The sequence below is a fragment of the Scardinius erythrophthalmus genome (assembly GCF_964197995.2).
Source record: "Scardinius erythrophthalmus genome assembly, chromosome: 16".
In the NCBI taxonomy this organism is placed as follows: Eukaryota; Metazoa; Chordata; class Actinopteri; order Cypriniformes; family Leuciscidae; genus Scardinius; species Scardinius erythrophthalmus.
Genome location: NC_138236.1, coordinates 26,449,444 through 26,463,693, shown reverse-complemented (window position 1 = coordinate 26,463,693; position 14,250 = coordinate 26,449,444). Strand labels below are relative to the sequence as shown.

Below are 14,250 nucleotides of genomic sequence, written 5' to 3'. Positions count from 1 at the left end.
TAAGCAAACCACTATGTACAGACTCGACTTTTTACCTAGCCTCATAATTATGATTGAATAAAAGTGCTACTGGATTTTTCACTGAAGTCAGTGTAGATTAGTCTGAATTTTCTTACACTATGCGTCTCAGTCGTAAAGCCAAGAAGCCATCATCGGCGACAAAGCTACATACAAAATGCTCTGTTTGTAAAATTCAAATCTAACAGTTGTCATGTAAGAATGCACATTGTGACACAAGGCCAAAAGTATGAGGGAATGCCAGCTGTGCTGGCGTGTGTCTTCTTTCACTTGTTCTTTCTAAAGGACCAGTGAAAGAATGTCTGCATGGGTGGATCTTTGAGGAGACAGTGAGTTTCAGTCAGAAGCAGAAACACCCAGTGAACTTCCCCACACATACAGTCAGTGCTTCAGCAACATGGACACTCTTTCTAGTCTGCTCTTTTTACTTCTAACTGTACACTCAGGTATGGCTTCTCGTTCACTTGCTTGAATTGCATTTTTGATTGTTAATGTTTTGTAATCCATTATGAAATAGCAGTTCTTTAATATCCGTCTAATTTTGTGGTTGGATGGAAATCCAGTTGATATTTCTAAACAGTGCTAAGAATTACTGTATGGTTAAAAAAAGGATTGATAAAATTATTATATGTATATGCTACCGCTCAAATGTTTGGAGTGTGTAGTTTTTTGTACGTTGTTTTTAAAGAAATGTCTTGTATGTTCACTAAGGCTGCATTTAATTGATTACAAACACAGTAAAATATTGTGTACAGTATTACTATATAAATAATGCTATTATAATGTTATAACTGTTTTTAATATATTTTAAAGTTTGATTTATTCTTGTGATGGCAAAGCTGAATTTTCAGCATTCATTACTCCAGTCTTCAGTCACATGATTCCTCAGAAATCTAAAATGGAAACTATACATTTTCAGGATTTATTTAGTAATAGAAAGTTCAAAAGAATAGTTTTTTTTAATCATCCTTGCTATATTAATGTATTTCAAAATAATAATAATAATAATAATAATAAAAATATGATACAGATATATGCATATCTGAGAGATCCCAAACTTTTAAACGGTACTATATATTCAACTATTATGGGCTACTTTCTAAGCTGGGGTTCTAACCTATTTTTTACAGTCTAACCCTTTTCCATGATTATGTAAGGGACTGTTAATATTTACCAAACCTGTAATGTGTATTGTGTAAACAACATTTTCCAGCACTAACGGTTTCAAGGGTGGTGAAATAGTTTTAGAATACAGTGTTCTCTAATGTGACTTTCAGCTGTTAGATTGCGTAATAAAAAAAAATCAAGTCAATATTGATAACATAAATTCATGTTTTTCTTTAAAAGCAGGCTATTTTGCTCTTTTGCAGTGAGTGCGCTTAAGTGTTACGTGTGTGGCTCCGTAACATCAAATCAAGAATGTAACAAAAACTCTCAGGACTGCCAGGCTCCTCTGGACACCTGCATGACCACTGGAGTCAAACAAGGTGAGCACATGCCCTCGACATTAAAGCACATCAACTGTGGGGAATTGTAGAAATTCAGGAAGGATTTTAATTTTATAGTATACACAAATCATGTTTTGTTGTGTTTGAGGCCTCATAGAAGTTACTAATGTTGGTGTCACAGGGGTGTGTGTGGACTGACTTAAAAAGCAGGCAGATGATGACATAGATTTTAACAATACACAGAAAATCAACAAACAAGGCAAGAAAACACACCTTAACATAAACGTGACCAGACAATGAGTGATAGGCTACAAACTAGGGATGTCAATTTTCACAAATTCCCATGATCGATCGTCGTTTAAATTAACGATCAATTAATCGATTAATCGTTAGCCTTAATACTGCGATATGCATCAACTGCAGTGGCATGTGGCCAACAGCATGACAGGGTCTGCAAATGCTAATGTTCCTCACCAAATCAATTAGAATGGTTTTAAATATAAATAAAGGGCTAGGATTGTAAAATGTTTCGATGTGATTGATAATTAAATTAATTATTTAATAATCAAATATAACTACTAATACAACGCGTCACCAACGCCGCCTCATATGCGCTAGAATGTGACTGTTGTGGACGTGTTCTTCCTGGAACAACTGCACGCGCTGAATGAATCTGCAACCGTTAAACTGGAGCACTTTGCTAGCACGTTATTTATCTAAAAGAAACGCATCCTATATGAGATTAATCAGATATATTTAGAATAAACATAATATTACAAATTATATCTGCACAAAATGACGCAAATTCATGCACAAGTGAACTTGAACTAAGTTACGTGCCATTCATTCAGAACTACTCATGTTGTGGACGCGCTCTTCCTGGAGCAACGCGACACGGCAACTAAACCCAAATAATTCACAATGTTTTATTACAGTATTGTTCTCTTTATAATGTTATGTAATATTACAGTCCCAATAGTCATTATTAGTCGTGCACTGCCGTTTGAGCTGCGCGCGCTGAAGCTGACGCTTTACTACAGAGTTCTTTACCAAATGCATCCAATATGAGATAAATCAGATATAGATAGGCATACACAAAATAAACAGTATTACAACTTACATTTGAACAAAACAAAAGGCTGCGAATGCACACGCAAACTTACATGATGATGAAGGTTTAAAATGGTCCCAAACATAACTCCGGCGCGCTCGCTTTACATGTTTCGCGGTTGAGCAGCACGCACGCGCATAAAAACCTGCTTAATCGATGATCGATAAGTTCTATCGATTAAATGTATTATCGACAATTAATCGATCGTCGATTAATCGTTGACATCCCTACTACAAACCGAAGGAACTTAAATAAGGCGGAGATAATGTAGGCCTATATGAGCAGCAGCTGTGACGATTAATCAGTGTCCATAGAAACTAATGATTGACGGGGAATATGTGTCTGAGAAAAACGAAGGGGCTGATTACACCACACCGTTGCTTTGTTTTGGCTGTTGGTTAGAACGGAGGGTTGTTCCATAAAAGACGCTTAGAAAAGCGGGGATTAAATTCCAAAACGAGCCTAACAAATGAGTTGGGGCTAAAGTGGTTCCATAAAAGGTAATTGAAGTTCACGCAATCTCACTAATTTGACCCAGGTTTATCTAGTCTAGATAATTGCGTGTGCTGTGCACGCGTTTCTGAAGCAGCCCTAGAGGTCGATCGTGGATCAAATCGATCCACCATCAAACAGCGTAGGCTAGGCCTAGGCCAGGGGTCGGCAACCCGCGGCTCTAGAGCCGCATGCGGCTCTTAAGCGCCGCCCTAGTGGCTCCCTGGAGCTTTTTTAAAAAATATGAAAATGGAAAAAATATTTCTTGTTTTAATATAATTTCGGTAGGAGGAAAAACATGACAAACATTCTTAACCCTTTCGCACGTACGATCACATCGGTCGGTGTGATTAGAACGGTCAGTGCATGACGTGATCAACTGCTAAATTCAAATGTGCTCTCGCGCGTTGGCTGGCGCTGAGCCAGAGACAGGCGCGCTCGGCTCAGAGCTGTCATATATCACAACTTTTCAGTGTTTTCAACCACATAATGTTTATTTTAGGTTTCAGACATATAAATACAAAAAAAAAAAAATACATTTAGAGTTTGTAAAATACACACTGATGTTAAAGGAAGAGGCAATAATAATCCTTTTCCATTATAATTAGACACGTTTTATTCATATCAGATACACATTGTGTAAGTAACTTTAAAGTTTACTCTATTCTTCTCCCAGTTCACCAGCCACTTACTTTTATGTATTTCGGGAGAAGTGGATGAATTCACATGTTGTAAATCCAACAGATCCGATTCTCTGAACTGCGTCTGCGGCACAAACTAAGATGGCGGCGCCCATCGCGCATACAGCTCAACTAACGCGATCGTTATAAAGGTGTTTAAACAACAAAACACTTCCAATTGCATATATTTGACAATCGGAATATCAGATATTTCATGCCATATCTAACAAATTTGTGAATATTTTGAATAAAAAAGGAAAAATGACAAAAGCAGATCATCATTCATTCAGCTCTGTTGCTGCTGCGGTGTGTCACGTGACACGCAATGACGCGTCACCATGGAAACCATAAAGTGACACATTCTAAATAACGGTCGCCTTGAAAAACTCACGGGTCAGTCAGAACATTTTAAACTTACGTGTGAAAGGGTTAAAGTTTTTCAACGTTGTAAACATAATACACGAATAAATAAATCGAAACATAATACATTAAAATTATAATGGAAGTTAAACTTAAAGCACGATCGTACAGCAGAGTAGTCACGTGGTGCGTCATTCTCTCCAGGATGCGCTGCAGGGAAAATAAACATAATCATGAACGCTCACTATGTATTTGTAGCCTACTTATCATTTTGATACTAGGGGGCTAATAACGCTAATATAGACAGTTGCAGCATGTGTTGCCTTCATTATAAGGCTTATAAGGCTTTTAATTTTTTGCGGCTCCAGACAGATTTTTTTTTTTTTTTTTTTTGGTCCAATATGGCTCTTTCAACATTTTGGGTTGCCGACCCCTGGCCTAGGCCTATATGTTGTGCTGTTTTATGCGTTTGTGACATGTTTTTTTCTTCCCTCAGTGCAAAACTTACACTTTACAGTTATATTCTTCATCTGTAAATGTTAGAAAGTCATGCAAATATATCCATTTTGCTGCTAATCTTCATATTGAACGAGCGCTGCTGCGCGCCATAGCTATAGGAGCGCAATAATTCTGACTAAAATATACATTTTGCTTGGAAAATTAATATGCGATATTTTATAACACCAGAAATATATTCTAATTCTAATTTATTAATTTATGATTAATTATAATTTATCTTTAGGATGCTGGATAAGTTGCAGTGAACTTCTAGCTCATTACACTCATATATTTTATACTTCTAATAAAAAAAAATGAACAGAAGTAGCCTAATTCAGGGAAGATTTTTTTTAAGAAACTAAATATATAAAGATACAAAATATAGTTTTGGGTATAGGACCTATGCTACTTAATAAAGATGACATATAGGCCTACTTATTTAGAATGCTAAGGATTGCAGCTTTTAATGCAATATTTTTTTGGAGATCAGCAAGAATCCCCAGTTTTAAATGAGTGGTTAGATTTAGTTTCTAAAGTAGGCCTACACTATGGAGAGGATAACATGAAATTAAGAGCAAATGTATACATTTTGAAAAGATATGTGCAACTCTAAAATCAAAGAATATTCCATAAAATAAAGGAATATATATTAGCCTACATTAACTACATTTTTATATAACCCTCCCTCCCTTTTATTTCTAGTTATTTATTTTATTTATTGACTTATTTAATATTTAATATTTGATATTTAAATAATATTACTTGAATAATTAGGAATTATGTGTCATTATAAGAGTTTGATATAAATATGTGAATGTTAAATTTTTATTAATATTTATTTATTGTTTTTTGTCTTTTTCCCCATGTAAAAGTGTCTAAATATGTACTTTTTGGTTATATATATATATATATATATACTTTATTATGTCTTTCAATTCAAACACATTTAACACAATTATACAAATGGACAGTTCCTTTAAAGACATCATATTTTCCCCCAATAAATATTCCTTATTTTTCCTTCTACTTTTTTTCTTTTGTGATAATACCCACCAACACATAGCCTAAAAAAAAAACACATAATTAATAACCAAAAACATAGTTAGACACTTTTACATATGATTTAAGGGGGAAAAGACAAAAAACAATAAAAATATTTGTTATTTTGGACATTAGAGGTGCCTTATTTAGAATTTTAAACCTACAAGTGTATTTTTATGATAGCAATAACTATCAAGGGACTATATGGGGTAAATCAAATGTAGATACTGTCAATTACTAAGCTCAGATTCATCTTACCGGTTATAATTTATACTGTGCTTTTGTAATTATTTATTTTTAATTTTGTGATTTTTAACTTCTGCTTTAAAAATATTTTTTTAGATTATGTTCTAATGTTCTTCTAATAATCATTACTACAGTTGCCAAACAAAACCAGTGAGAAATGTATTCATAAATCTTTAAACCAATCTAATTAAATCTTGGGCACAAAACATTCAGCCAGTAAAAAAAGAAAACCTGTAGTACTATCTATCTATCTATCTATCTATCTATCTATCTATCTATCTATCTATCTATCTATCTATCTATCTATCTATCTATCTATCTATCTATCTATCTATCTATCTATCTATCTATCTATCTATCTATCTATCTATCTATCTATCTATCTAGTCTATCATTGTAGCCTAATTTCAGTAAATTTTCTGTATACTGTGTATTTATTTTTGGACTAATAGTGGTTAATGAAGTCCAATAATGCTATGAGAGAGTGTCAGTAGTAATATCATTGTATTCTTGTCGGTCAGTGTTAGAGGATCTGTGTAACAGCTGAGGCTTAGCCTGACAGTTAGCCTGCCCTGGACCAGGCTATTTTCCCAGCATAAGTTGCCAGGGTAATTGAGTTTGAACTATTTTAAGTTTGCTTTATGAAACAGAATTCACCGACAATAAGTCTGACTAACCAAAATAAGCCTGACTTGTATTCTAATCTTGTTTTATGGAACAACCCTCCGGTAACTTAGAACTTTAAAACGGGTTTCAAACAAGCGGCAACCTCCTCCCCGTCTCTCTCTCTTGAAACCAACACGGAAGTGAGTTAAACTGCAATTCGTTGACTGGCCGCTTGAGGCTGATGTCAAAAGTGAGTCAAATTGGTATCTCCCCCATGTTAAAATGCCAAATTTTACAGCAGAAAAAAACGTGTTTACAGCCTGGTGTCTGTATGTGGCTTTATTTTGCAGTGACATTGTTACATTATGTTAAAGTGTAACCAGCGGAATTCAAAGAAAAAAAGAATGTACCCCTTCATTATTTTCCTTATTCTTCTTTTCTCTTTGCATTCGGCTGTTAAAGTATGAAAAAGGCTGCTGTGCATTTGTGGTATGCTCTTCCGATTTAATGTACAATATCATGAATAATTCACTGGAATGCACTAAGAATCTCTCTTCCGTTTTTTTTTTTTTTATTATTATTATTATTGTTCATAGAGCGAGCCTTTCACTGAATGTTTACAGTTTAAAGGAAGTTACTCACATAATTCAAAGCAGCTTCATATGGAGTATGAAAAAGGTATATATATATATATATATATATATATATATATATATATATATATATATATATATATATAATGAATGAGTGTAGATAGATAGATTGATAGATGCCTATATAAATCATTAAAGATTTCATAGAACCACCATGACCTGAAGTTTTAGAATTATGCTATACTAAGAGGCCTTTTACTTGCTAAAAAAAAAAAAGAGCATAAATGAGCTTCCAAAACAAGAACAAATTTCAAGAGAATACACAAAAAGCTGGATGCGTTAGTCATAAAAACAAACTATTCAACATGGTAGAGGGAAAACTAGATAAACTTTGAATTTGTCTTTTTAGGAAGTGTTACAGCCATTGTGAAGTCATGCTCCTATTCAAAAATCTGCACAAGTGCTGCTGCATCTGCCTCTGTGGACAGTAATGGAGATGGAGTCCAGGTGACATGCTGTAACAGTAACCTGTGTAACTACAGTGGAGCTGCCAGCGTTACACTGCACAGATGGCTGTTGGTCCTACCACTGCTCCTCATCTCCCTCCTCTTCAGACAGAACACTTGAAATGTGAAACACTCAGGGTACTGATGGATTAAATCCCATCATGGACTAAAATGGTCTTCATACTGAAAATCCAACCTTGTAACTACTGAGCTAAGCTATCTAGAAAACTTAATTTCCCCTGCTTCATTACTTGTTTGGTAACCTTTTTGTTGAAAATAAGGATGTCAGTCCATTGTGTCATATGTCAGGATGTCATATCATGTATTCCAGACATCTGATCATATGTAAGTAATTGTTTATGAAAACGTATGAAGGATTTTAAAGTTGGCAAGAGTTGCACAAATTATGGCCTGTGTTAACTATGTGTATAATGAAATGTTAACATAATTCAGGCCTTAGATTTATGGATATAGGTGTTTCAAACCCTTTTTTACTTGAATGAAAAACTGTGGTTCTAATAAATAAAATTATAAAATATTCTAGTTTTATATTAATCAATGGTAACAAATTAACTTTGAAAAACGTTAATGATACACTATGGAACTGTAAATAAAACTCAATGCATTTTGCAAAAAACATTGTTTTGGTTTGTTATCTTACTGCTCATACAATTTTCACTAGGGGTCATCGGATGCAAAATTCACTTTTATATGGTTTGCATACGTGTATTTGCAGTGTGTGGACACACTGCACCAAACAATGAAAAAAAATCCATTCTATCCTTTTTTTAAATCTTCAAAAAGTCTAAACACTCTCAATAATCAAGACGTTTGGTTTATCTGAGCAATATGATGTCATACTGCCCATGCTCCGCCCATGGACTGTCCCGTATTAGCATATGTCCCGTATAAGCATATTTCCGCCCTCAGTATTTGTATACTGTCCGCCATGGCAGCACTTTACATGTGTTGTGTCGACACCCCCCATGGAAGAGAGGGGTGGGGTGAGCAGTTGCTCATTATCATTGGGTTGCTGTGAACAGAGCCAATTTTGAGGTGGTAAAAAGGGTGTTGTTTTACACAACCATTGAGGAATTTTAACCAAAGTATGTTACAAACTTTACATGAAGACCCTAAAGAATCATACCAACTTGTGGAAAATGAGCATCCGATATCCCCTTTAAGACAAACAGATTAGCCCAAGTGTGAATTGTGGTAGATTTTTCCCTAAACCTAACTACGTAATTGGGTCTCGTCTACAATTGACGTCCCCTAACGTCTGCAGTCAACGTTTAGTATATACTCCAGCAAGTCTACAGTCGACTTCAGCTGAGTCTAATCCTATACCCTAGCACGTCTACACATCGACGTCAGCTGGGTGCTAATACCTGTTCCCCTAACTAGCTTATAGTAGGGAGGTTAAGCCCAAAAAATAGGCCTTTGACTTCAAGTCATGATGCAAAGGTCGTCTTTGGTATGGAAGTACCTTAGGGTCATACAAATAAATTTATCCTAAGACACAAGTGAGATCACACTTTGTATCAGAAATAAACAGGTTTTTTCAAAAATGGCCGCCAATGCGCCGAAAATACTCTAGAGCCCATATCTTTGCTTTTGTTATCACTATAATGACAAATTTGGTGTCAAAGTGTACATTTTTGGGGTCAAGGAATCCAATAAAATTGGTTTCAAGTTTAAAAAAACTAAAATTTTCCCCATACCATGACAATTGGGGGTAAATATGCACATTTCACATAAAAATTGTGTCATCAGTGACTTTACTTATCTTTTCCTTCAAAAACTTTAATTTTGTATTTAAGCAGTGCAGCTACTTCTGTACTTTACATTTGTCCTAAGTAGCATGAGATTTCGACCAGTCAGGAGTAGCCTATAGCAAATCAGTTCCTGCAACAACACATCCCATCTGCACCAGGAGCTGTGACAGCTGTTGAAGGTCAGAGGTGACAGGTTAACACTTTGAGGTTCGTATGACTTCCTCATTAAATAGAAAAATGCTTTTAATGTTAGATAACTAGTAACTAGCTAGCTAGTAACTAGTTAGCTTCATTATAACTAGGTCGCTAGTAACTAGTTAGCTTCATCATAACTAGCAAGTGACTAGTTAGTGTCATTTTTATTGAAGCAAGCACATAGCCTACATGTTGCTAGCTAGTTAGCTAGCTTCATTATTTGATATTTCTTACTTTTGCGAATGCTTGTTAATGCTCATATTATCTCTCTTATGATGATAAAGCAACTTCATTTCTTTTTTCAGATTAGCCATAATGGAATGCCGTGACTGGAGTTTATGCTTCCTATGTCAGTCCGCCCTAAAGATTGAAAAAAGATCCCTCTTAAACCGAGGACCGTGACGTCGCACGGTATGGCGCAGCCGGGGCCCCACCCTGGAGCCAGGCCGGTGGTTGGGGCTCGTATGCGAGCGCCTGGTGGCCGGGCCTCCCCCCACGGGGTCCGGCCGGGCTCAACTCAAAGGAGCGACGTGGGGCCGCCTTCCCATGGGCTCACCACCTGCAGGAGGGACCGTAAGGGGGTCAGTGCTGAGAGGATCGGGCGGCAGTCGAAGGCGGGGGCCTCGACAACCCGATCCCTGGACACAGAAGCTAGCTCTAGGGACGTGGAACATCACCTCACTGGCGGGGAAGGAGCCTGAGATTGTGCGTGAGGTTGAGAGGTTCCGACTAGAGATAGTCGGGATCACCTCTACGCACGGCTTGGGCTCTGGAACCACACTCCTCAAGAGAGGATGGACTCTTCACCACTCTGGAGTTGCCCATGGTGAGAGGTGGCGGGCTGGTGTATGTTTGCTTATAGACCCCCAGCTCAGCCACCATGTGTTGGAGTTCACCCCGGTGAACGAGAGGGTCGTTTCCCTGCGCCTTCGGGTCTGGGATAGGTCTCTCACTGTCGTGTGTGCCTACGGGCCAAACGGCAGTGCAGAGTACCCGGCCTTCTTTGGGTCTCTGGGAGGGGTGCTGGAAAGTGCTCCAACTGGGGACTCCGTCGTTCTACTGGGGGACTTCAATGCCCACGTGGGCAGTGGCAGTGACACCTGGAGTGGCGTGATTGGGAGGAACGGCCCCCCTGATCTGAACCCGAGCAGTGTTCAGTTATTGGACTTCTGTGCTAGTTACAGTTTGTCCATATTGAACACCATGTTCAAGCATAAGGGTGTCCATCAGTGCACGTGGCACCAGGACACCCTAGGCCGTAGGTCGATGATCGACTTTGTGGTCGTTTCATCTGACCTGCGGCCGTATGTCTTGGACACTCCAAGAGAGGGTAAAGAGAGGGGTGGAGCTGTCAACTGATCACCACCTGGTGGTGAGTTGGATCCGATGGCGGGGGAGGAAGCTGGACAGACTCAACAGACCCAAGCGTACTGTGAGGGTCTGCTGGGAACGTTTGACCGAGTCTCCTGTCAGAGAGATCTTCAACTCCCACCTCCGGTGGAGCTTCGACCGGATCCCGAGGGAGGCTGGAGATATTGAGTCCGAGTGGACCATGTTCTCCACCTCCATTGTCGAAGCGGCCGCTCGGAGCTGTGGCCGTAAGGTCTCAGGTGCCTGTCGAGGCGGCAATCCCCGAAGCCGGTGGTGGACACCGGAAGTAAAGGATGCCGTCAAGCTGAAGAAGGAGTCCTATCGGGCCTGGTTGGCTTGCGGGACTCCCGGTGCATTTTGGACTCCGGCAGGGCTGCCCTTTGTCGCCGGTTCTGTTCATAATTTTTATGGACAGAATTTCTAGGCGCAGCCAGGGGCCGGAGGGTGTCAGGTTTGGTGACAACACGATTTCGTCTCTGCTCTTTGCAGATGATGTTGTCATGTTGGCCTCATCAAACCAGGACCTTCAGCATGCACTGGGACGGTTTGCAGCCGAGTGTGAAGCGGCTGGGATGAGAATCAACACCTCCAAATCCGAGGCCAGAAAAGGGTGACTTGGTGGAGAGTTCCTGCCTCAAGTGGAGGAGTTTAAGTATCTTGGGGTTTTGTTCACGAGTGAGGGAAGGATGGAACGGGAGATTGACAGACGAATCGGTGCAGCTTTTGCAGTAATGCGGTCGATGTACTGGTCTGTCATGGTGAAGAAAGAGCTGAGCCGCAAGGCGAAGCTCTCGATTTACCGGTCAATCTACGTTCCTATTCTCACCTATGGTCATGAGCTTTTGGTCATGACCGAAAGGACAAGATCCTAGATACAGGCGGCCGAAATGAGCTTTCTCCGCAGGGTGGCTGGGCGATCCCTTAGAGATAGGGTGAGAAGCTCTTTCACTCGGGAGGAGCGCAGAGTAGAGCAGCTGCTCCTCCACATCCAGAGGGGTCAGCTGAGGTGGCTCGGGCATCTGTTCCGGATGCCTCCTGGACACCTTCCCGGGAAGGTGTTCCGGGCGCGTCCCACTGGGAGGAGACCCCCGGGAAGACCTAGGACAGACTATGGAGACACTATGTCTCCCGGCTGGCCTGGGAACGCCTCGGTGTCCCCCCGGAAGAGCTGGAGGAAGTGTCTAGGGAGAGGGAAGTCTGGGCATCTCTGCTTAGACTGCTGCCCCCGCGACCCGGCCCCGGATAAGCGGAAGAAGATGGATGGATGGATGGATGGATGGATAGATCCCTCTTCATCATTCAAACTGAGAAACAATCCTGAAAGATTGCAATCATGTTACAAAGAAGCTTTAGATAACATCCTGGAGCTGAAGGCATTAGGGGATCTGCCTGAGTTTATAGTGGACATTAGTGGTGGTAGTCAGGATGTAGTTCAGCTGATGATTCAAAATCCTATGGTGTGGCACAAAAGCTGCAGAAATGCGATTGATAAACAAAAAGTTGAGAGAGCAAGAAAAAGAAAAAAGCATGTAGAGTCTGTGAGTCCAGTAAAAACATGGCGCATGAGTGACAAGTCCACCACACTCGCTTTACCCAGACCCTCAACATCATCATGTGAACCATTTGATAAACTGTGTCTCTTCTGTGGTGAAGTGGGCAAAAAAAAGGAACTGAGGAGGGCTGCCACCCTTGGCTTGGATAGAAAAGTGAAAGAATGTGCTCAGGTGGTGGGTGACAGGCATCTATTGGCTGAACTAGCTGCTGGTGACATGGTTGCTATTAATGCTGTTTATCATCGTCCATGCCTGACTAGGCTCTATAGAAAAGCAGAAACTGTTGGATGTGACTCAACTGAAAGTAATGCAACTAAGGTCATCAGAGCACATGTCCTCAATGAGTTGCTCGAATACATCGAGGACTATCGTTGCTCAGGGGAATCACTGGCAATGTCTGACTTGACAGCCCTCTATGACGAGCGCATTGCTGATCTTGGATTTCCAAACATCAAATGCAACACCACACGCCTTCGGAAGGATATTGAACGCCTGATTCCTGACATCAGATCAGTACAAATAAATCGTGTCTGGTCCATTGTATTTGATGATGACCTGAGCAAAGCTGTTGCTAACATGAAAAACAACACTTCTACCGATGTCTCCATCATCTTCAAAGCTGCCAATATCCTTCGGCAAGAGTATCTCCCCATGAAGCATGCTTTTACAGGTGCCTTCTCAACTTCCTGTGAAGCTGATTCTATCCCTCCCATGCTGAGATCGTTCTTACACATGCTTCTTGATGGATCAGGTATTGATCAGCCACCTCCTGGACCTGAGAAGTTCCAGGCTGCAACATCCATTGGGCAGCAAATAATTTTCAACTCTGTAAGATGCAGATCCAAGAAACATGGCAGTGTTCCTCGTCACATAAGAGAGAGGGAAACACCAGCTTCGCTATATCTGGCAATGAAACTACACCAGCAAAGTGGTAGTAGATATCTGGTGGAGGCCATGCATAAAAGAGGAATGTGTGTCATATGACCACTTGAAAACATTTAGCATAGATATAGCGAATTCAGTGATCAGTCACTAGGAGCAGATTGGTGTCGTGGTCCCACCTCAGGCAGTCCACTGAATAAAACGGCCGATTTTGTCAAATAGGGTGTCAAATTTCGTTCAACCTACCCTCCATTAGATGGCAGACATGTCATACTTCATCCGCGACTCAAAAAAACGTCATGCTTCTATACAAAATCTTCGAGCTAGAGTGCATTGAATCAGTGCGAACAAAAGCGGAGCTAGTGTGCGAGTGAGCCATTTTATCAGAGCAATATTGTCAACGTCAGCGAGTATTTGTATTAGATTATTATTATTATTATTATTATATCTAATGGCATCAATAAAACTTACCCGCAATGAAGTGTTGGGTCTTCTATTCGTGGACCCTGATTATGAATGGGAATATCTGCCTGATTCTGAAAGTGAAAGTATAGCCCTACACCAAGCACAAACGGTGAATCCTTTGCCCAATTTAGATGGTCCTTTACCCATTGTCAGTGGTGGAAACAATGTTTCTCGGGGTCGGAGTGTTCATCGCGAAGTTAGCAGGCGTGTTAGTGTTGTGGGGAACGAGGCGGGAGATTTTATGAGGATGATTTACTATATGTAGAAAATAGAAAATCTCTACAGCAAAAGGCCAACCGCTACTTGCATTCGGTTTGTTTCTACCATTTATTAGTAATGATTTACACAGTTTGTTTACTACTTACTATTTACCTGAGCATTCAGTATAATGCAATATAGCATACAGAAGG

The 14,250-nt window shown here is 39.8% G+C and overlaps 1 protein-coding gene across 1 annotated transcript; it reads left to right on the top strand.

Annotated features, from left to right (window-relative positions):
• The first annotated feature begins 408 nt into the window (after window positions 1–408).
• LOC308704105 (ly6/PLAUR domain-containing protein 2-like) lies at window positions 409–8,198 on the top strand. The gene is made up of 3 exons (XM_081388201.1): window positions 409–464; window positions 1,389–1,505; window positions 7,503–8,198. Exons 1-3 carry the CDS (start codon window positions 416–418, stop codon window positions 7,718–7,720), a joined length of 384 nt encoding a protein of 127 aa, XP_081244327.1. The 5' UTR covers window positions 409–415; the 3' UTR covers window positions 7,721–8,198.
• The last annotated feature ends 6,052 nt before the right edge of the window (window positions 8,199–14,250 follow it).